Source organism: Parambassis ranga, chromosome 4 (assembly GCF_900634625.1).
Source record: "Parambassis ranga chromosome 4, fParRan2.1, whole genome shotgun sequence".
Lineage (NCBI taxonomy): Eukaryota > Metazoa > Chordata > Actinopteri > Ambassidae > Parambassis > Parambassis ranga.
Window position 1 is genome coordinate 11659018 of NC_041025.1, and position 22517 is coordinate 11681534.

Consider the following 22517-nt stretch of genomic DNA (forward strand, 5'->3'; position numbering starts at 1 on the left):
CTAAATTAGAAAGACTGTCCCCATGTCTCATTATTCTCAACTATTACTTTAAAAGGCAGCCCTGCTTGAATTTAATCTTCAGTGATTGTAAAAGTCATTCCAGGATGTGTAACTAGTTTGGGGTAGCTAAACAGTAAGCTTCATGTCCAATATACCGGTACTCAAGCAAAGCCAAACGGTCCAAGTGCATTCTCTGTGTTGTTTCCTATGAAGGAGAGCCATCAGAACTAGCAGGCCTACATTCAAAGTTCATGTCCCGAACTGCACAGGAGGAAAGCTCTACATTTTCTTTTCACATGAGATTTCCTTAATGGAATGTCTTTATTGACTGTGGAAATAAAATGATGTCCAATCCTTCAACATGTGATTACATTTTATTAGAAAAGAGCACTGCGTGTTCCCCTGTGCCAGTGAGGCATTCCTCTGCAGGGAGTTGACTGGTCCTCCTGTGGAACCAAACATCTGTGCTTCTCACATCTCCATTTCATTACCCCCCGAAACACTAAACCCAGAAAATCAGCCATTTATTTTGAAAATCCCCACTACAAAAACTCAAGGGGTCTTGACTGAGCCTAGAGTGTGAAACTGGACACTTTGGATGTTTTTAACAAATGCTGCCAGGAAGAACAACACACAGCTCAGGTCTGCAGAGATTTAGATACATTCCTAATGCAAACTTGAATCTCTGAGTGATTTTCTCAGTGTCACTGTGTTGAGCAAGAAATGTAATCTTTAACATTTCCCCACTGACTTCCAGTCCACACTGTAGTCTGTCCACCATTCACTGCTGAGAAGGCAAAAAAAGAAACAAGATTTTGACAGACACTAATTTTTATATTATATATTATATATTTTATTATTATTATATATATTATATATTTTTTGTTACTTTTTTAGTTTGTAAGGTTCAGTAGTATGATGCATATTTCATTGTTCTGTGGGTTACTTTGCTCCAAAAGACCCCAAATAATATTCTAGGCCAAGACATGTTGGGAAACAAGAATTCAGAGCAGCATAGAATTAGAATAGTAAGAAATCTTCATATTTAGTACCAGTGAAATCCTTGCATATAGTGACATTTAATGAGGAAATTCATTGGTTTCCAGCACAGCCAATCGATGCTCAGACTGAGGCCAAGTCAACACCATGGACTTGTTTCTCTTTTTTATTTCAACTGTTTCGGCTTTGTGACAAAAATGGCATCTTACTTTGAGGGAAAAAAGTTCACTTGCTGCCATGATAACCAGATGATCAGTGTTTTTCACTTTACCCCATGTTATGGCTGATCGCTGTATACATACTGTTTACACATTTATCTGACTCTGTTAAAAACTTTAATATCAGTTTGGCTGGTAATAATGTTGCATGTTTGTTGAATTTGTCAGCCACCAGGGCTGCAAACTCTTAAAAAAGTAGGTAGTTATCAGAGCCTTGAGACAACCGTAAACCATACACAGAATCATATATCGGGGTGACCGAGAAAATGAAGATTTCATCCTTTCACCTGTAGTAAAAAAAAAATACTTGTGTTTACGTGGGCAGTACCCTGGACAGTTCCCACATCCCTGGATCAGCACCCTGGACAGTGTTTAAGACCATTATGTTAAAAATGGCCCACCTGAGCTGTACAGGAGAGCAGAGAGAAGACACTGTAGAGTCCTGATTTTAGTGACCACATGTTTTTACTGTAAGTTTGGTCACGTTAAACTCGGCCTGACTTAGTTACTGTCAACAACTATTAGTCCATGCAGCTTTATAATGGGGTCGTTTCTGACCAAGGTAACAGTACCCCATCTACTTTTGTCCTCTTCTAAAAGTCAGGTAAAATGTCTACGTGGGTAAAGATTATTTATGCAGAGGGTGTACGAAAGACAGGGGCTTAAGGGTTTGACAAGAAGGACCAAAATCAGCTATTTAAAATGTACATTTATTTTATTGTATAGTAATATTTCACAAATATTTACAAAAAATGCACACATTACCGCTAAAGTCTTCAAAAATTAGGTGTGAAAAATGTTGAGGGTCCATTGTATATCCAAGTATTTATAAACATCTAATTTGAGAGGTTGACTTAGAAAAGTACCAGAAAGATTCTGACGAATGAAAGTCTTGGATGGTTGTAGACGTTCACAGAGCAGTTTTCAATCTAGTGTGCCTGCAGAGAAAATAAAGAAATAGATAAATGAACAGGGTTGATAGAAAAATGCAGTTGGCTAAATTTGTACACACTTACATAATAAAGGTAACATATTCTACCTTTAAGCATGTGATTCAATAATACTTTTTTATTCTTACCTTCAAGAAATGCAAATTCATCTATGGCCTCTATTGCATTGTCTGTGAAGGAAAAAGAAGGGTGTACCAGCATTATTCATTGCAGGCGGTTCGCCTCTACAGTTTCCCCACACTATTTAAAGACATCTCATGTATTTCTTGTGTGCATGGCAGGCACTTACCCAGGTCTTTTCTTTGCAGAGTTTTCCTCTTTCCTTGCTGTGCGTACACAAAAGCATCTTTGGCAATCATCTCAACAAACAGCTCCTGAAATAAGACCAGAAATACTAAACTACAAATACCAAAAAGTAACCTCTTTCTTCACCTAACTTACCATAGACTCAACTGTCACTTTAGTTATTAACAACTTATGTAAGTACAATACATATCCATGTATGCTTCTGAATGCATATTAACATAATGAGTGCAGTTCAGGAGTCTGCATACAGCCTGAGAAGTCTGGTCATGGTGTCTCTCTGGCTTCCCTTCTCCTGTTGTTTTAAATTGATGTAAAATTACAGGATTGCCATACAAATTCATAACAAAGATGACAATGAGTGATCAATCAACAACAAAAAATCATCCTCATCCCCATATGGAGAGTATAGTAAGCCATCACACTGTGAGTGCATGTGGAGTCTGATTACTACTGTTACTGTTGGAGTCTGATGTTACTACGTGGTAGTCTGTTGATATTTTACCGTGGCTTTCGCAATGATAAACACGGACTCTTGGCTGGCCAGGGACACGTCTGGATCTGTCTTCATCAGAGCCTTGATGCGGGCCAGAGGCAGTTTAGACAGCCGAATGTGGCTCACGGCGGCGGCGGGCCCTGTCTGCTGCTGCTGGCTGCTTTCCTCCGCCTCGGCTCCACGGTTCTCCTCCTCACTTCCACATCGGTCAGACTCGAGCTCCGTCGCGGTGACAGGCGCTACCACTGTTGCTGCCATTTGTTTTGGAATTTTACACACACGTTATTAATCAAAACCACCACCGTTTTCTAGCTACATGACACTGATAACAACAACATGAACAGCGCGCCAGCATGTGCTTCCGGTTTTATGTTGAGCGGGACGCGTTGATTCGTCACCCAGCTCAGGCCCCGCCAACCAATACTCGTCAGTGATTGGACAACTTGTGGCTCAGTCGCTGACTATTGGCTAGAGTCAAATGTCAGTTATAAAACGATGCCGCCCTGGGTGCTTGTGGCAGTGTGAACTGAACCTGAGCGAACATGCAGCAGGTGAGGCTGACAACGTTGTATTATTTTAAAGACACGGTAGTTAAAGTTAAAGTTATTTAACTCGACTGTTTCTGTTTGTCAAATATATTTATAAGCCCATGGACATTATATTAGTCCCCTCACAATGTGCCCACTGGGGGGCAGTGGAAACAAGCAGTAAAGTATCACATGCCACTGCCACCAATCACTTATTAGCCAAAAGGCTATTAGCTTTGTTTGCACCAACTATACATTGAATGCTAAAGCTAATCTCCTCTAGAGACCTGTTTGATGCTGATTTAATGGTCTTTACCTTTACCTTGGTTTAAAACAGCTGTCAGTCTGTTGTGGCAAAAGGGGAACAGGGAAACAATAAAAACAAACTTTTAAAATCCTGCATAGGTATAGAGGTTAATATGCTTTCATCACTCTGGTTCACTTCAACATACATGTAGTAATTTGATCAATTGTTAATATAAAATCTGAGGCTTACAGACCTTAAAGTGAAATTAAGAGCGTTTCTTAAAGGCAAAGTCTTATAAGTCTTATATCTTATGTTGCCAGAATAGCTGTTGTTAAAAAACATTTCTTGATGCCTGTAACCTAACCTTTTTAAATAATAAAAAAAATAACAGCTTTCCTGTTTTCCCACAAAGTAGAAACGGTGAAACAGAGTTAAAACAACATTATAAATCTAAAGTGTTGCACAGAGGAAGCTTCCATACATACCAATAGTTGCAGTTCTTAAATCGTGCATAGACTGTTTGCAATGCATGTTATTGGATAAAAATAACTTATAAAAACATTTTATATATAATCATAATTATGTTGTAAATTGGCTTGTCTCCAGTCAGTAAAGTCATTAACAGTCATTAAGTGCTGCTTTTTTTCCATGGTCTTCCCATTCAAGGTCTGTTACTTCTCCCTCAGGACATTCCAAATTGTTGCACTGGCTGTGGCCAAGGTTTGTGCAATGGCTCTGATTGATTTTCTACACTCAACAAAAATATAAACGCAACACTTTTGTTTTTGCTCCCATGTTTCATGAGATGGACTTGAAGATCTAAACTTCATTCCAGATACACAATATTACCATTCCTCTCAAACATTGTTCACAAATCTGTCTAAATGTGTGAAAGTGAGCACTTCTGCGTTGCTGAGATAATCCATCCCACCTCACAGGTGTGCCACATCAAGATGCTGATCTGACATCATGATTAGTGCACAGGTGTACCTTAAACTGCCCACAATAAAAGGCCACCCTGAAATGTGCATTTTGTTTCTGCTTTATTGGCGGTCTGGGGACTCAGAACCAGTCAGTATCTGGTGTGACCACCATTTGCCTCATGCAGTGCAACACATCTTCTTCGCATAGAGTTTATCAGATTGTCTATTGTGGCCTGTGGAATGTTGGTCCACTCCTCTTCAATGGCTGTGCGAAGTTGCTGGATATTAGTGGGAACTGGTGCACGCTGTCGTATACGCCGGTCAAGCACATCCCAAACATGTTCAATGGGTGACATGTCCGGTGAGTATGCTGGCCATGCAAGAACTGGGACATTTTCAGCTTCCAAGAATTGTGTACAGATCCTTGCAACATGGGGCCGTGCATTATCTTGCTGAAACATGAGGTGATGTTCATGGATGTATGGCACAACAATGGGCCTCAGGATCTCATCACGGTATCTCTGTGCATTCAAAATGCCATCAATAAAATGCACCTGTGTTCTTCGTCCATAACAGATGCCTGCCCATACCATGACCCCACCACCACCATGGGCCACTCGATCCACAACATTGACATCAGCAAAGCGCTCACCCACACGACGCCACACACGCTGTCTGCCATCTGCCCTGAACAATGTAAACCGAGATTCATCTGTGAAGAGAACACCTCTCCAACGTGCTAGACACCATCGAATGTGAGCATTTGCCCACTCAAGTCTGTTACGGCGACGATCTGGAGTCAGGTTAAGACCCCGATGAGGACGACGAGCATGCAGTTGAGCTTCCCTGAGACGGTTTCTGACAGTTTGTGCAGAAATTGTTTGGTTATGCAAACCAATTGTTTCAGCAGCTGTCTGAGTGGCTGGTCTCAGACGATCTCGGAGGTGAACCTGCTGGATGTGGAGGTCCTGGGCTGGTGTGGTTACTCGTGGTCTGCGGTTGTGAGGCCGGTTGGATGTACGGCTTATGGTGGAGAAATGAACATTCAATGCACGAGCAACAGATCATTCCTGCTGTCAGCATGCCAATTGCACGCTCCCTCAATGCTTGTGGCATCTGTGGCATTTTGCTGTGAGACAAAACTGCACATTTCAGGGTGGCCTTTTATTGTGGGCAGTTTGAGGTACACCTGTGCACTAATCATGATGTCAGATCAGCATCTTGATGTGGCACACCTGTGAGGTGGGATGGATTATCTCAGCAAAGCAGAAGTGCTCACTATCACACATTTAGACAGATTTGTGAACAATGTTTGAGAGGAATGGTAATATTGTGTATCTGGAATGAAGTTTAGATCTTCAAGTCCATCTCATGAAACATGGGAGCAAAAACAAAAGTGTTGCGTTTATATTTTTGTTGAGTGTATTTTCTCGTAATTGCCTGTTTTTCATCCATAGATAGCGCTCTGGTTTTCATGTTAATTTTAACTGACTAAAACTCAGTGCAGACAGTCACTGCTCTTTATTGTTTGAATAATCAATGTAAATTGACTCAACAAGGGAAAAAAAACCTGTCAGTCACATGATCCAATGAAAACTGGGTGGGTTCAAACAAAAGGTGCTATCTTCTAAGTTGTGTATCAGATCCAGATGAAATACCTGGAAATAAAAGCTGAAATATTGATCTCTTGTCTCATATTCATCGTTTCAAGATGAGCCAGTCATAGTTTTACTTTTTACACTTCTACTTCTTCTTTAAATCATGTATATTAAGACTTGGAGATGGCTGCTTTGAATGGGAAGTTGGCGATGACTCAGATTATGAGATCATTGCCCGTATTTGGATTGACCAACAAATAGGCAGACTCGAGCGCTGCCAAGATGGCGTAGACTGTAACCTCCACATTGAGCTAATTGCTCTTTAGAAACCTATAGGTGATGTCATCAGTGGTTTGTTCATTTTTATTTACAGCGTGTGGTCTCCACCCAGTCATGTATCTGTTATGTAGACTTCAGAGTTTAGTAGGTAGCAACTACTGATAGTTATCTACTATGCTAAAAATGCTATCAGACTGATATGCTGTCATTTATCTTGTACCCAGCTATACTTTAGCCTGTAAAGTCTGGAAGAGCTTATAATAGCATGATAGATATTATGAGTTCACAGATATTATGCTGTAATGTGTCCGTTATCATCAGCATAAAAACATTATATGAAGCATAGTTATTTATTACCTTGAGAGGATTTTTGCAGCATTTCCACTGAGTCAGTTTGCGTAAGAGAACATGATGAGCAGTTCACTAATACACTGTGTTAATAGGATTGTGTGTGTGTGTGGGGGGGGGTTTAGTCCTGTGAAGATCCATTCACATGTTGAGTCACAGTCAGGTTTTGCAGCGTGAGGGACAGGTATGAAGGACCCACAATTCACAGGTAAAATGATTCGCTTTATATATATTATATGTTTATTCAATTGTTTGTAGTTTTTTTTAAATTGATCAGTTACAGTGTTTAGTTCTTTGGGTTAATTTACATTAATTGATAAATTACCAGCATTTATAACAGTGCTGTTCACACTGGTGGCTTGTCATCTATTTGAAACATTAGTGGAGCATTCGTTAGTCATATTTTGATATACCTCTTCTAGTTAGACTGACTGGCTTTAATATATTACTGTCTAAAGTAATATTGATTAATTAAGGATTTTATTATTAAGTCATCCAGAACTATTTTTTCCTGATAATTATTGGCAAGGCGGACAAATTCAAGACTTGTTCAAGAAAATTATATCAAATGCACACACCAGCCTACTGTCTTGGATCAATTTGAGGCTTGTGGTTTTGTCTCTAACCTTAACTTAACCTGACCTCTCTGTTACTTCATGCTCTGCCAGCCTAGTTATCCTGTGCTGGTGTCCTATACATAGCCTTCTCTGTTCAGATTTGACCCACTAATACGCTAAAAAGGCAAGTAATCCTGGCCACTTTGAGAACTGAGCCTACTGCTATATTTAACCTATGGCGAGGAGGAGAAGGAACAGCATGGCTATACGATAGATTATACGATGAGTTAAAAATGAGCTGACTTCTTTGTTATTCCGCATGTGAGGGCTTTTTAAGAGGTCTGCACACAGCCTTTAAGCCTGTCTAACATTTGACTCTGCTGCCATTGCTAATTATATAATCAAAGGTTTCCTGTAAAAACAAAAGAAATGTCCTACAAGGTTATCATAAAAAAAGAAAGTTGAAAATTTTGAAGGAAATATACTGAGTCTTAAGATGTGTGTCCTCAGTGTCCTTCAGTTCCCAGAACAGAATGAAAAACAGGAAACATGTCCTGCTTTTGTTCAGTATTAAAAGTGAAACCCCTTTGACCACTTAACACAATCAAAATAATTCACCTCACCTGACCTGCAAAATTATCAAGATACTGGTCACATCGCTGGCACCTCAGAGTGCTGTGTTCTTTTAAATAAAAAGAGGAGAGCTAAACTTATAGTCTCTAAAATAAATGTTTCAGGGACAAATTGATTCCACATACTGTAATCAGTTGCTGTTTTCACCTACTTGCACATAGTATGCATCTTATTCACCAGCAAACATTACAACATTACAGACAAAAACTGGACTATTGAAAAAGAGGCCAGAATTTTTGCCTACTCAGCACAGTGAGATAACATGGAGGTCAATCTCATTATCCATGTTCTGTGCTGGGAACAGCCAGACTATTCCTCACACAGAGAAGCAACTGTATTATAAGAATTTTAGAGGAACCATTAATTTATTTATGATCTGGATTGTGTCAAGCTGTGTGTGTGTGTGTGTGTGTGTGTGTGCGTGCATGTGGCTGTTTGACACCACAGTGCTGCTGCCTTAATTCTTCAGGCCTGTGTACTACTGATGCATCTTTTCTTGATACTTTCAAGGCCTCAAAACACGACTATGGCCCAAGCAGAAAATAAACAAAAAATCCAAAGAGGAGGCACCTACGGTGGAAAAAACAGCCAAAACCTTTGCATCTGCTGTGTCCTGTGCCATCCCACTGCTGACTGAAGCAGAGAGGATGAGGCAGTCTCCGTTTGAGAGGGTCGTCTATGACATGGCCCACAATGAGAAGATCACCAATGACCTGATGCTCGGTCGACGGGTTGGCTTTTACGAGCTGCGTGGAGACATTGGGCAGGGCAACTTTTCTGTAGTCCGACTGGGTATCCATGCTTTGACAAAAGGTCAGTGGGTCATTTTGTTTACAGTGTGGTTTTATATCTACGACACACTTTCTACACAGTATTTGATGACCCGATCCCTTTATAAACACTAAACGTTTTTGTCAAACCTTTGAATAATGCTCAAACAATCCATCCATCCATCCATCCATCATCTGAACCCGCTTTGTCCTGCAGTGTAGGTTCACGGGGGGCTGGAGCATATCCAAGCTATCTACGGGTGAGAGGCCGGGTACACCCTGGACAGGTCACTGCAACAATCCACCGATTTAATTTAGTAAATCAGTAAAGTCTTTTAGTCTTCCTCTCACTTAACAGCAGTGGTATCCGGCTCCCTTATTTTTCTTGTGTTTAAGCCTCTTAAGTATGTCTGTGTCCTTATTTTAACCTCAACAGACCCTCTCTAAATCCAACACTGACAACTAAGCCTCCCCCTCTTTTTCTGTCTCAGAGAGAGTTGCTGTAAAAGTCATAGACAAGTCGCGCCTGGATAAGAAGAGCCAGAATTTGACCTCCTCTGAGATAAGCTGCATGGAGAAGCTGTGCCACCCAAACATAGTGCGTTTGTACGAGGTGATTGAAAGCAGCAGGAAGCTGCACCTGGTGATGGAGTATGGCAGCGGCGGAGACTTGTTCTCTCGAATCACCACCAGGGGGAAGCTGAACGATCTGGAAACAAAGCTGGTCTTTGCTCAAGTCCTCTCTGCTGTTAAACACATGGTAAGCATCAGCGAATCAGTCGGTGTTTCGTACCACCAAACGGCTTTGTCATTTATAGTGTAGCAGTTATCATTTTTAAATCTGTAATATAACCCAAATATACTCATACATTTTGCCTTTATTGTCATTGCATCAACCGGAGAAATGGCTGGAGCTTTGGAATGGCCACAGAGAGGGGAAAAAAACAACATAGAGGCTGCATTCGATTACAGTGAAAAATTTTCATGATACAAATTTTAGAATTATTTTAGGGCCTGAAGTAATATGAGGATATATATATACAGCAAAACAAAGTTATTAGCTTATAGAATAGTGTTGTTGTAGATGTGATTTAAATGTTGCACAGTCTACACAGTTGCAGGGTGAAATGATTTTTATATATGTGCACATTTCCATGGTCGAGAGGAGTCCTTTGTGTTATTTTTTTCTCATCAACTTCTGATCCAGTACATAAATATATGGATCACTGGAGAAACAGGGTGTGAGCTTAACATGGAAACAAATATGATATTCTAATGGGCCCTTCAGGGTCCATAATATAACAGAAATATGCAGCGACTGAGTTTGCTGACATTTATGGCTAGAGCATTGTTTTCTTCTTTCTTAAGGTTAATTTAAATAAAATCCTAAAAGTAAATTGACAAAAAAAAGTGAATTCTAAAATGAAATCCTTTTTGCTGTTTTTTTTTTCAGCATGACAACAACATCGTTCACAGAGACCTTAAGCCAGAGAACATCTTCTACACCACCAGCTACTGCATCAAGGTTGGAGATTTTGGCTTCAGCACAGAGAGCGGCCCTAAGGAGCTACTCACCAATTTCTGTGGCTCTCCACCTTATGCTGCACCTGAACTCTTTAGAGAAAAAGGTTACATTGGACGCTACACAGACATCTGGGCTTTAGGCATTCTCCTGTACTTTATGGTGACAGCGACTTTACCCTTTTTTGGGGACAATCTTGGGAGGCTGAAACGCTGCATCCTGCAGGGGGCTTACAGTATCCCCGCTTATGTGCCTGAACCGTGTCAGTTGGTCATTAAAGGCATGCTGCGACCTGTGCCCGTTGACCGCTCCTCCCTTGCACAGATCACAGACAGTTCTTGGTTGAAGGGGATCGAGTACCCTCGTCCATATGTGCTGCTGCCCCTGTCTCCGGCACACTTTGCCCAGACCAACCAGGCTCTGTGTGTGGAGGAGCAGGAGGTGAAGAATTTGCTGACGGAGCTCGGTGTTATGATGGTTCATTTTCAAAATAATCCCTGCTCAGACGGTAGGAGCCCACTGACGGGGACCTACCGAATCCTCCTCCACCGGGTCCAGAAGAGGAGGTCAGTGGAGGCTGTAGGTTATTCTTTGCTTCACCCTGAAGAGTACAGTGGTCCGGACCTGTGGTCTGCAGCAGCTGTGGACAAACACAATCCCTCTGCTGTGTGTACTGTACTATAATAAAACATTAACTGTACTCAACTACTTGAGTTGTGGCTACACAGGCACTTTATTCATCACATGCACATGTGCCCTGTTCCTTACTGATACTCATTCAGTCGCTTCAGTCTTCATTGATCGATGAGACGTTATGTGTGGACTGAAGTGGCAGAGACATGGGCGTTGAGGTCAGAGTAGGAGGGCTGTTCTCCCTACACTGTAAATCAATTATAGCTCACAGATTAGGGCATGTGTCGTAAGTAATTAGCTATGGCTATCTGTTCTGATTACATCACCAAAAGCAAGCTCATTGACGCAAAACATTCATCAATCACTGAAGGGTCAGCATCATCCTTCTTAGTCAGAACATAGATCTACTGAACTAATCCATAGTTGCTAATCCCAATAAGAGAGACACTGAGAACATGCTCCGTCTATGGGAACAATTCAGGAGGTGAACACATGTACAGAGATACAAAACAAAATTAGGACCACAAATACATTCTGAACCAGCATTTTAAAGGCCCAGCATGTGGGATTAGACACTGTCTAGAGCTGTTGTTGTTTGTGTTTGCTCATTATTTGGTAGAGACATGAAGGAGAAGAGTTTATCTACAGTCTCACAACACTTACCCTAGCGTAAATCAATTTTTTTTCCAATGAATTAGTCACTCATTATGAGTGGCACAGTTACGGCAGGCAGAGACCTGTCTCAGCTACCAAGGTATGTGAAGTGTAACAAGTAAGTTAGTGTTGTGTGTCCTTATGAGTGGGTGCATCTCAGCTATCTATATGTAGGAGTCTTAATAGCCATTTGTTGTAATGATGCACCTGAAGCAGCTGAATATGTCACGATTGACACAAAGCTGCAAAAACACACAGTCTCACAGCTGCAGATGATTATTTATTTATAGCCTATTGTGCAGATCATTATGCAGATTAGTCATTTTTTGTGTGCTTTAAACGCAACAACTGCTAAAAATGCCTTTATTGCATTCCATTTATGACTGACAGGAACCTCTGGAGCACATCTGTGCACACATTTTTAGCAAATTTTCTAAATATGTGTTAAGTATTGTATTCATGTTTGTGCATATTTTAATGCAATATGCTTTGTGGACAATGGACTGATCTTGACATCATTATGTGTGATTATGTTCACTTCAATTTTTTTTTTCAAACTTTTTTCCTTTGACCCTTTTTCCCTCTGGACGCTCATTTCTGGCTCTTCCCTTTCAGCAGGAGGTATGTTATTACAGCATGATATTACTGTTGTGTTCTGCTGCCTGAGTGAGTCCAGATCTGAACTGTTTACAGAGTGATTTCCGCTGGGATGTTGAACAATCCTGTGTTTACTCGTAAGCACCAAAGATCAATAAAACTCTGGAGAGAGTTGTTTTGGAACTGATTTTGGATTTGTTTCAAGCACTTTCGGTAAAAGAGCAGACGTTGCATTCAAATATAAAGCACTTGTTAATCTTGACTTCATCATCTGCTCAACTGTGATATCAAATTTATGAGGTTCTTTCTTCAGTTTCTCTTCACCTCTCACAGAAACCTTTTCCCTGATGGTACAAAATGAACTTTTTGCCTTTTACCGTCACTTGGCAATTTTGTTCCAACTCTTCAAGTGTGAACCGGCACCTGCTGTGTTTCTGATTTGTGATTGGCACAATGATAACATTTATATTTTGCAATAAACTCTCAGCCCGCACCCCTTTTCACACAGACAGGAATGTGCACAAATTGCATGGGCAGGAGCAAACACACACATTATCAAAGCCCAAACTAAAGCCAGGGAGGAGTCAGGACTTGCTGTTTATTTAAGAATCCTGCTCTTGCTCAATATCACTGGTGTGAAAAATTCACTTCCACCTCTGAAGTGATTCGACTGCAGATTAGTTCATGAAACTGATAAAGGCGGCAAATAATAACTCTCTCTATGACTTTCACTGAGGCAAATAACCAAAATGAATCATTCACCTTTGAGTGAAGGTGAGCATGACATATTAATCAGCTTCAGAAAACATAATAACGAGATAACAGCTCATTCTTCGAATCAACTAACATTTATTTCTTTATCTTTAATGTTATATATTGCAGATTAACTGTGCTCCTAACTTTGTCCTAACCTTTCACAAACCCTCTGGGATTATCACAAGGAGCCAAGATTTCAAGTGTATAAGCAGGCTAGCTATTTGTTTGTAGTAGCAATTGGCAGTAAAGCAGCAGCCTTGAGCTTTGGATGAATGACAAATCTGTACAGTTGACAAAAACAGGATTAAGGGTGGTTGTGAAATAGTGTTCAGAGATAGTGTTCAGTGCCTTATAAAGAATACTTCCTGTCAGGAATACAAAATGAGAGGGCACTTAAATTATTATTTAAGTAATGTAAGTAATCACTGTCAACATCTGAGTTGATATATTAGTTCATTACAATGTTTCTTTTGTACCATACGTCTAATTTTAACCGCAGTTAGCGGTCAGTAATTTACGAACAGATAAGCTCTGAGAGTCTGGACAATATTTTGGCAAATGTGGTGCAACATCTATGACAAATGAACACACGGAGTGTGAAGCTGCAGCTGATTTACCGTAATCAGTTCTTGGGACTTAAATGTGTCTCTCAGTTTGGAACCAGCATGAACCGAGCTGCTAACTTCAGTTCTTTATTTGTATTTATCAGTGCATGACCAGAAGCTGTCTTTGAACTGTTCGCAGTCAGTCGCTGGCTGATTGCTGCTGTAAGCCTGTGTGTGTGTAATGTTCCAAAGACTCACCGTCAGACTGGGGCGAGATGTAACACGTCTCTGTGATTAACTCCTGTGAATGTAGCTTCAGTTTTTATGCATTTTACTACAGTTTGATTTGTATTTCAAAGAATTAACAAGCACTTTCACTAACCGAGCCGGAGGCCGCGCCACCTTCAGGGATTCTGCAGCTTATTATGGAACATTAACTCCTTCTTCTCATAGACCAACAGCTGTGCCTCTTTGTGCTGTAAAAATTGGGTCAATTGTGGGTTTTTTTAGGTTTTGAGGGTTTTTTTATGGTCTGAATCATTGTTGGAGACATTTGCTTAATTCTCTTATTACCTCACCAATAAAATATGCACCCTAGCAGGTCTGAACCTACTCATACAACGGAAAGATCAGACAGCGACTGCCATCAACATCCTATTCTGATAATCAGCCTGCAAGACAAAACAACAGATCTATCATCAAAATCAAACGTGCTGTCAGAGTGCAGTGAGTGGAAATGAGGCACATCCTCTGAAGACACCCTCACAAATGTATGTCTACAAAAAAGCTGTAGCCATAACTGTAGCTCTTGGAGGTCTGGGCCCTCAGGGTGACTCGCAGCTCATTTAATACCTAGAAATCTGGGATTGACGTCAATCATTTAACAGCACCTGGACTGAGATGTGTCTTCAGGCGTCATCAGCAGGTTTAGGACATCATGGTAGTTTAGGTAAAGGAGCTTTGTTGTTATCCTGAAATCTCAGCCCACATTTCCTCTTTGTTTCTCAACTGTCAATAAAACAGCATTAAGAAAATCAATCCGACTGCGCACACTCTGTGTTTAGGATTTCTTCAGTAAAAAAAAAAAAAAAGAAAAGAAAAAAAACACATAAAACCTTTCATAAAATACCCATTTTTGGTCACATAGAACTGATTCTTCATGCGCTGTTTGTTTAAATTACTTCCAGCTGTGAGAAAATCTACTCTTCCCTTTCCCTGCGTTGCGTTGCGTCCATCGCTGCTGGTGTTCATGCTGATTTTGTTGTGTATACTTTCTATTATTATGGCTTTCACCATCTGAGAATGTGTCATTAATGCTGCTTGATTTAGGACACAATCAGAAATTCTGACCTTTTTACACAGTTTCAGTAAAAATAAAGCTTCACACAGATTTCTCAATGGTAATTTATAGCACCTACCGGGTCCTGCACTATTGCATCCTGTAGCTTAATCCTACCATCATCCTTCAATAATTAAACTTATTGAGCAGCCGTTATTTGTTTTTTATTATATTTACACATTACTTTTTGTGTTTAATCAAGATACAGCATGCAAATAATAATCTGTAGTCTGCATTGACTATTTTATATAAGAATTTAGGAAAAAAAAACAAACAAAAAAAAAACTGAGAAATTCAAATCAATGTTTTGTCCTTCCTCCTAATAATAAAAAACATCCTTACTTAATCATGTATTTGAGCCGCTTCCACACTGACACAGAATTTTATACTAAAAGAATTAAATGTTGGGAATCATTCTTCCATGTTTATGACTTGTAGGCTCATGCTATCACTTATCAGTAATGGCAGGAACTGCGAGGCAGTTTGAGGTGGTTAAATAAGAAAACAGCAGACCTGTGGCCCTGTGTGAGACCTCTGTTATTCTTTTTGATTTTCAGCCTATTCACAAGACTACATGAGCTGACTTTGCCCCTATTTGGATTAACCAGGTGTTGGACTGACAGCCGAAGGCATCGCACTGAGCTTCAACACTGCTCCCCTAAAAACACCACAGAAGATTCCTCTATCTTTATTAGTCAGAATAGATGGTGACACATCTTTAGGATCCTACTACTCATGATTGTAACACTGATAACAGCCTTTCAGTGGGCTGATAATATGTCATGTGGTCAATCAACAGCTCAGGATAGATAAAAACGAATGAATCAGAGATTACTGAAGTAAAGCTGGCCCTGCTTTCTTTCAGTCAGGAATTTAACATGTGCTCACCAGACCAGACCTGACTTAATCCAAGTGAACAGCTTTTATTTGTAACTATTACAGAAACCAGAGTTTTTGTTTGCATTGCTCTTTATTGGATATAAGAAAACACACAAGTTGATACAAAAATACGGGAATCTATTATGCATATATATATATATATATATGATGAACACATGTACAGAGATACAAAACAAAATTAGGACCACAAATACATTCTGAACCAGCATTTTAAAGGCCCAGCATGTGGGATTAGACACTGTCTAGAGCTGTTGTTGTTTGTGTTTGCTCATTATTTGGTAGAGACATGAAGGAGAAGAGTTTATCTACAGTCTCACAACACTTACCCTAGCGTAAATCAATTTTTTTTCCAATGAATTAGTCACTCATTATGAGTGGCACAGTTACGGCAGGCAGAGACCTGTCTCAGCTACCAAGGTATGTGAAGTGTAACAAGTAAGTTAGTGTTGTGTGTCCTTATGAGTGGGTGCATCTCAGCTATCTATATGTAGGAGTCTTAATAGCCATTTGTTGTAATGATGCACCTGAAGCAGCTGAATATGTCACGATTGACACAAAGCTGCAAAAACACACAGTCTCACAGCTGCAGATGATTATTTATTTATAGCCTATTGTGCAGATCATTATGCAGATTAGTCATTTTTTGTGTGCTTTAAACGCAACAACTGCTAAAAATGCCTTTATTGCATTCCATTTATGACTGACAGGAACCTCTGGAGCACATCTGTGCACACATTTTTAGCAAATTTTCTAAATATGTGTTAAGTATTGTATTCATGTTTGTGCATATTTTAATGCAATATGCTTTGTGGACAATGGACTGATCTTGACATCATTATGTGTGATTATGTTCACTTCAATTTTTTTTTTCAAACTTTTTTCCTTTGACCCTTTTTCCCTCTGGACGCTCATTTCTGGCTCTTCCCTTTCAGCAGGAGGTATGTTATTACAGCATGATATTACTGTTGTGTTCTGCTGCCTGAGTGAGTCCAGATCTGAACTGTTTACAGAGTGATTTCCGCTGGGATGTTGAACAATCCTGTGTTTACTCGTAAGCACCAAAGATCAATAAAACTCTGGAGAGAGACCTCTGTTATTCTTTTTGATTTTCAGCCTATTCACAAGACTACATGAGCTGACTTTGCCCCTATTTGGATTAACCAGGTGTTGGACTGACAGCCGAAGGCATCGCACTGAGCTTCAACACTGCTCCCCTAAAAACACCACAGAAGATTCCTCTATCTTTATTAGTCAGAATAGATGGTGACACATCTTTAGGATCCTACTACTCATGATTGTAACACTGATAACAGCCTTTCAGTGGGCTGATAATATGTCATGTGGTCAATCAACAGCTCAGGATAGATAAAAACGAATGAATCAGAGATTACTGAAGTAAAGCTGGCCCTGCTTTCTTTCAGTCAGGAATTTAACATGTGCTCACCAGACCAGACCTGACTTAATCCAAGTGAACAGCTTTTATTTGTAACTATTACAGAAACCAGAGTTTTTGTTTGCATTGCTCTTTATTGGATATAAGAAAACACACAAGTTGATACAAAAATACGGGAATCTATTATGCATATATATATATATATATATATATAAAATTCTCAGCTGAACCTGTCCATTTTCACATGTACAAATGTACTCACATTTCAAAGCTGCCTAAGAGTGGCTCATTGCTAGCAGGCACTACACATCACACAGGTGGCTCATATTCCATAGATGAAGTGTGCTATACTGGCTACAATATTGGTGATATAGTTTGTGTTATAAAGACTTTGCATACACAATTTACATTCTCTGTCTGACACAGGAAATACCCGATCTACTCAAACATAATCCAGCTAGTTAAAGATGATATATGTGGTCTGACAGGCAGGTGAAAGGGCCGCCCTCCTCTGCTGTTATTCCTCTTTAAGTGGTCTACAAAGACAGAATGGTTTAGGATTAAGCATCAACACTATCACACAGATTACTTAGAGTGGGTCAGAGTGAAAATCTTTACCTAACTCTGTGCCTTCATGTCCAATCTGTCCATCTCCTTTTGGACCCATTCAATTGTTGGATTGGCGCAGACAGTCCGTTGTTTACCATGCTTCTTCTTCATCAGAAACCTAAACACATGAGCAACATTACTAAATGTTTTACGAGCTTTCAAAGGTGTGGATCAGACACAATGATGTTGTTTCTTTTTCCATGCATCTTTGCCAGAATTGGAGAGTTTGGTAGAGTGTTTTAACAATGCAGAAAAACAAGGTACCTCACTAAGTTATTCAAACATTTGTTACTCACACAACAGCTTTGATGTTGCACGCTCCATCTGTTTCCTGCATCCTGTAACCCACAATGTTTTTCTTTGCTTTGTCTGAAAATGTTCTAACGTAGCCGAGGCAGCAGTTCTCATACGAGCCTGCAGAGAGACAGACAGAAAGGTGTGAAGAGTTAGAAGGAGAGATAAACCACATCACTGGAACACATCACTGCTGGAGAGATTTAAGGCAAGAGTCTTGTTTTGTGCGGCTAAAAAATTATCTACACTCACTTCTGTTTCTGCATTTTAGGACACGTAACTTGATATATATAAGAAAAACATGATGTTAACAAAAAAGAAAAAATACCTTCTTGGCATTTTTTTTTAGTAAAGCTGTAAAGCTCCAGAGCTAAGCCAGCATTGTTCTGTGCGGCATTCTGGGAATTCTGGGAAAAATCAAAACGCATATGATTTCACTCAATCTTTCATTTTCTCTGTCTTTGAGTGACACACACATTCCTAATGAGGTACATGTGTGAAAACACATTTATTTTCAGATGTGCACAGTAACCCATTTAATACCTTTTTTAAAACTATTTGTTTTGACCCCTTATATTGAGAAAAAAAAACAGAATTCTGTTTTAATACATCAAACCACAGGCACATGCTGCTGATATCCACTTCCACAGGTGACTGTGTGTCTTACTGGGCTTCACTACGTCCTCACCACCACCACCGTCATCTTTGAGTCTATTTTTTGTAAAATAGTTCGTCAAACAATGTTGTCTTATGATACAATTACTAAAGGTGCATCTCCTGCTGGACTGAGCTTGTTTAATTTGGGATTATATTTCAATAATGTACTGTCAGCTGCGTTATTGGTGTTCTAAAACACAAACACATTGGCTTAGTTTTGCTCAAAGATAAATGTTCACAAGTATGAGCCACTTCAAGTTAATTAGATTAGTGTGTTCTTTGTAAGTCTGTCACCACATCATCACTTGACTGTGCTTTATAAAGGCAGCCTGTCACAGATTGCACTTGGCTCCACATGTTGTGGTGAATGGCTTTCAGCAGAATAATAAAGCGGGAGTTTTCTCACAAAACATAAGGCAGCTGCAGACACAGCTCATCTAAATTAATTTAAAAGGAGGATGTGAATATTCTCAAAATACACAGCACTGGTCTAATGTAACACGCAGACAAACAGGCTGTAAATTAAAATGCTGCGGCTCTGATCTGAGAAGGATCCAGTGTGTCCCACTCACCTTGTGCCAGACTCAGGTACATGCAGGTGAAAATCAGAAGGAAAGCGATGGCGTGAAACTTCATGGCTGCTGCTGTTCCTCTTGCTGTGTTGCTCGCTTCACAGAGACAAACAGAGTGAATGAACACGGAGCAAATAAAACTGATTTAGAAGCAGATTCTACCTCCCCCTTTTGGTTTGTAAATGTTTGACATTATGTTTTTATTTCAGCTCTTGTGAAAGAGAAAGGTCAAGTCTTTGACCCTGATTAGAAATGTCTGAATTAGTCTGGTTTCAGTCCGGTTTCCAGCTGTGTGCAGCTGTTTCTTCTCAAGCAGTGTTGAGCCGTTTTACAAAAAACATGCAAGTTTATGATAAATGACGACTGGACTCCTTTTTTTTGTCCTTGTAGTCAATACTTAGAGGATGTTTGCAAAACCAGGGTCACAAAAACGTGAAAAATAACAGGAGGGGGGTGTTTTATAAGCATGCAAACAAACAAAACTAAAACATACCTGTTCACATTCAGTGTTTCAGATGTTGGAAGGGGGATAAAGCCAGTCTTCAATGAAGCTCCTCGTGGTGGCTCTGTGCTCTTATTCGCCTGTGAAATATCCCTCCCATCACTCTCTCCTTCACCACACCTCCTCATTTAACTTTTAAGTTGTTCCTGGAGCTCAGCAGAGGTGCAATTTGATCCCTGACTCCCACAGGGCTTTTTTTCTTCACACAAAGTGACTGATGATGATTGACAACATGCAACAGCCCCCCCATCAACACACACTCACACACAGGCGTCAGTGTATGACACTGATGCAACAAATGTGTTGAGTTCACCTCGTTCTGCCAAAATATCAAACAGGCACTGTATGTTAAACTTGGCTCATATCCCATGTACAGCAGTGCTTCTGGAGGCACGTCCTTTTTTAGTGGTGCCACAGCGGTTGTAAACACGGCGCTATATGGGAACACCAGACCTCCTCAGGAAGGAATGTGCAGTCATATTCTTATCCTGCCATCCTGGTCCTGCTCATCCTGCCACATGAAAAACTGTGGAAAAACGCTGGACCTGAGAGCGATGTCTTCACAAAAAGAGTGAAATAATGTCATGGTACTAAAGCCATCCAGATGTGAGACCCCTTCCAAACTTCTGTATCGTGTGTCTTGTGTTGGTTTTCCTTATCAGCGCCCCTTGCAGCTGCAATCATTTACAGCTCATGCCTGCCCTGTTTCCAACTGTATTGTATCATGATACTTTACAGTCCATTTAGGGCTTTTTCCAGACACTTTGCACTGTTATCCATGTGTTTGTACATGTGGAAAATTGTAATTTTTTGTACAGAAGAGAAGAGAAGAGAAGAGAAGAGAAGAGAAGAGAAGAGAAGAGAAGAGAAGAGAAGAGAAGAGAAGAGAAGAGAAGAGAAGAGAAGAGAAGAGAAGAGAAGAGAAGAGAAGAGAAGAGAAGAGAAGAGAAGAGAAGAGAAGAGAAGAGAAGGAGGTTTTTGTGGTTGTACGATCCATGAGAACTCATAGCAGAAGACAAACAATATTTAAGAAAAAACAGATGACTGATGACTCTTCTCTTTTCCCAGATATGTTGTGAACCCCCTCAGTGAGTTTGTGTTGTCATGTTTTGCTGCTCTTAAAAATAACTGCTTTGTACTCAACATGTATCATGTCTGACCGGTGATAAAAGGTGAAAATGAGCACTTGAACCTCCTTACCACTACAGGGTCGGAGTCCAGTGGGAAATATTTTGTTACATTTTTATTGGACTCAGAGTCTAAACACCCCCCAGTGGATAAAACATCCACATTCCTGGGGATCGGATTGTACACAGTTTACAACAGCACAAGTGTTTGTAGTGTATTATGATATGTTGATGTGTTCTGAGGAATGGGCCACAGCTTTATAGTTTACATCAGGTTGATGGCCGTCTCCGATCACGTAAAAGCACCTCTGTTCAAGCGACCAGATGTTGCCTGGACCAGACACACCGTTATAAATCGAGTGTGTAAATATCAGACATATCACAGCATGGTCTAGGTATAAAATACTGAGACTTGTCTTGCAAGTGTGATTGTGCAACAGCTCCTTCCACCACCCTGTGTTGCTGTAAAAGCTTTCACTTTCCAACAGACCTAAAAACAACTCCAGGGACTTCCTGGCATTAGAGAAGGACATGACTGAGGTCAAGAGCTGATGTCTCATGAAAATCTTCAGTCAGTGTCAGATGAAGCTGAGGTCAAAGGTCTGACCAGGCGAATTCTTTCACCAAAAACGGGAAATATTTACTGCTCTGGCTCCATTTTGTCCTCAGGGGGGGTTTGTCACTGGGAAACAAAAAAGGGTCTTTCTCACACCACACACTCATACATGTATGTGTAATAAATGGAGGTTGTTTCCAAATTTTCTTTATCTTAAGTATGAAGTTTGAAAGTGAATAAAATGTGTCCAAATCAGGCCGGAACCGGTTCAACACTGATTCTTAAAAGATTAAGATGATCAATTTCGGACTGATAAAGCTGCGTGGAGGAGCAGCAAAATGTCTTCAAGAAACCCAGGTGCCTGAACACAACATACCAATAATTTCTTTCATCTGTAGTTTAAAACTGTTTAAAGGCCTTAAAACAACTACAACACCTCCAGAACAGCAACACAAACAAATGATTCGATTTGAAGTGCATAAGAACAGCCTTTCCCTTTGTCAAATTATGATATGATATGATATCATTATAGTATTATGGGGTTATTAGATCCATAAATTCATGTTAGCTGGGTATTCTGAGGATAATTATTACAATTATTGAAGCTAGTGGGTAATTTTATTTAATGTATCTCTGTACATTAAAATTGAAAAGTGTTTTTTTTGTTGCCAAGAAAAGAGATTTTTTTTGTCTCATCTTGTTCACTGATCACCTCAACTGAATGCTTAGAAATTCTGTGAGATTAACATTTTGATAGTTGAATGGCTGAAATCGGTCAATGTATGCTGAAGATACGCTGCGCAAAAAAAACGGAAGAATACAAAAGAAGAAGAAAGAGGGTGAAGAACAATAGTTTGATTGTCTAGCAACGGCAATCAAACTGATAAAAAACATTTTTTTTTCAGTCAAGACATCATCATAACAATCATTCACGGTGTTACATGCAATAATATTGTAACACAATATTAAGTGATCCCAAATACTCTAACTTTACATTGAAAAGTACTGAAATA

General features: G+C 39.9%; 3 protein-coding genes across 3 annotated transcripts; 1 reads left to right on the forward strand and 2 right to left on the reverse strand.

Annotated features, from left to right (window-relative positions):
- Positions 1 to 1911: 1911 nt before the first annotated feature.
- Positions 1912 to 3349, reverse strand: pole4 (polymerase (DNA-directed), epsilon 4, accessory subunit). The gene is made up of 4 exons (XM_028403911.1): positions 2976 to 3349; positions 2457 to 2541; positions 2296 to 2337; positions 1912 to 2155 (listed from the first exon to the last, which is right to left on the reverse strand). Exons 1-4 carry the CDS (start codon positions 3222 to 3224, stop codon positions 2142 to 2144), a joined length of 390 nt encoding a protein of 129 aa, XP_028259712.1. The 5' UTR covers positions 3225 to 3349; the 3' UTR covers positions 1912 to 2141.
- On the forward strand, positions 3324 to 11728 carry LOC114434588 (serine/threonine-protein kinase NIM1). Its single transcript, XM_028403910.1, has 4 exons — positions 3324 to 3517; positions 8589 to 8891; positions 9340 to 9608; positions 10302 to 11728. The coding sequence occupies exons 1-4, from the start codon at positions 3445 to 3447 to the stop codon at positions 11052 to 11054; spliced, it is 1398 nt and encodes a 465-aa protein (XP_028259711.1). The 5' UTR covers positions 3324 to 3444; the 3' UTR covers positions 11055 to 11728.
- Positions 11729 to 17311: 5583 nt separating this feature from the next.
- On the reverse strand, positions 17312 to 19415 carry ccl25b (chemokine (C-C motif) ligand 25b). Its single transcript, XM_028404666.1, has 4 exons — positions 19320 to 19415; positions 18093 to 18210; positions 17806 to 17914; positions 17312 to 17723 (listed from the first exon to the last, which is right to left on the reverse strand). The coding sequence occupies exons 1-3, from the start codon at positions 19381 to 19383 to the stop codon at positions 17806 to 17808; spliced, it is 291 nt and encodes a 96-aa protein (XP_028260467.1). The 5' UTR covers positions 19384 to 19415; the 3' UTR covers positions 17312 to 17723.
- Positions 19416 to 22517: the final 3102 nt, after the last annotated feature.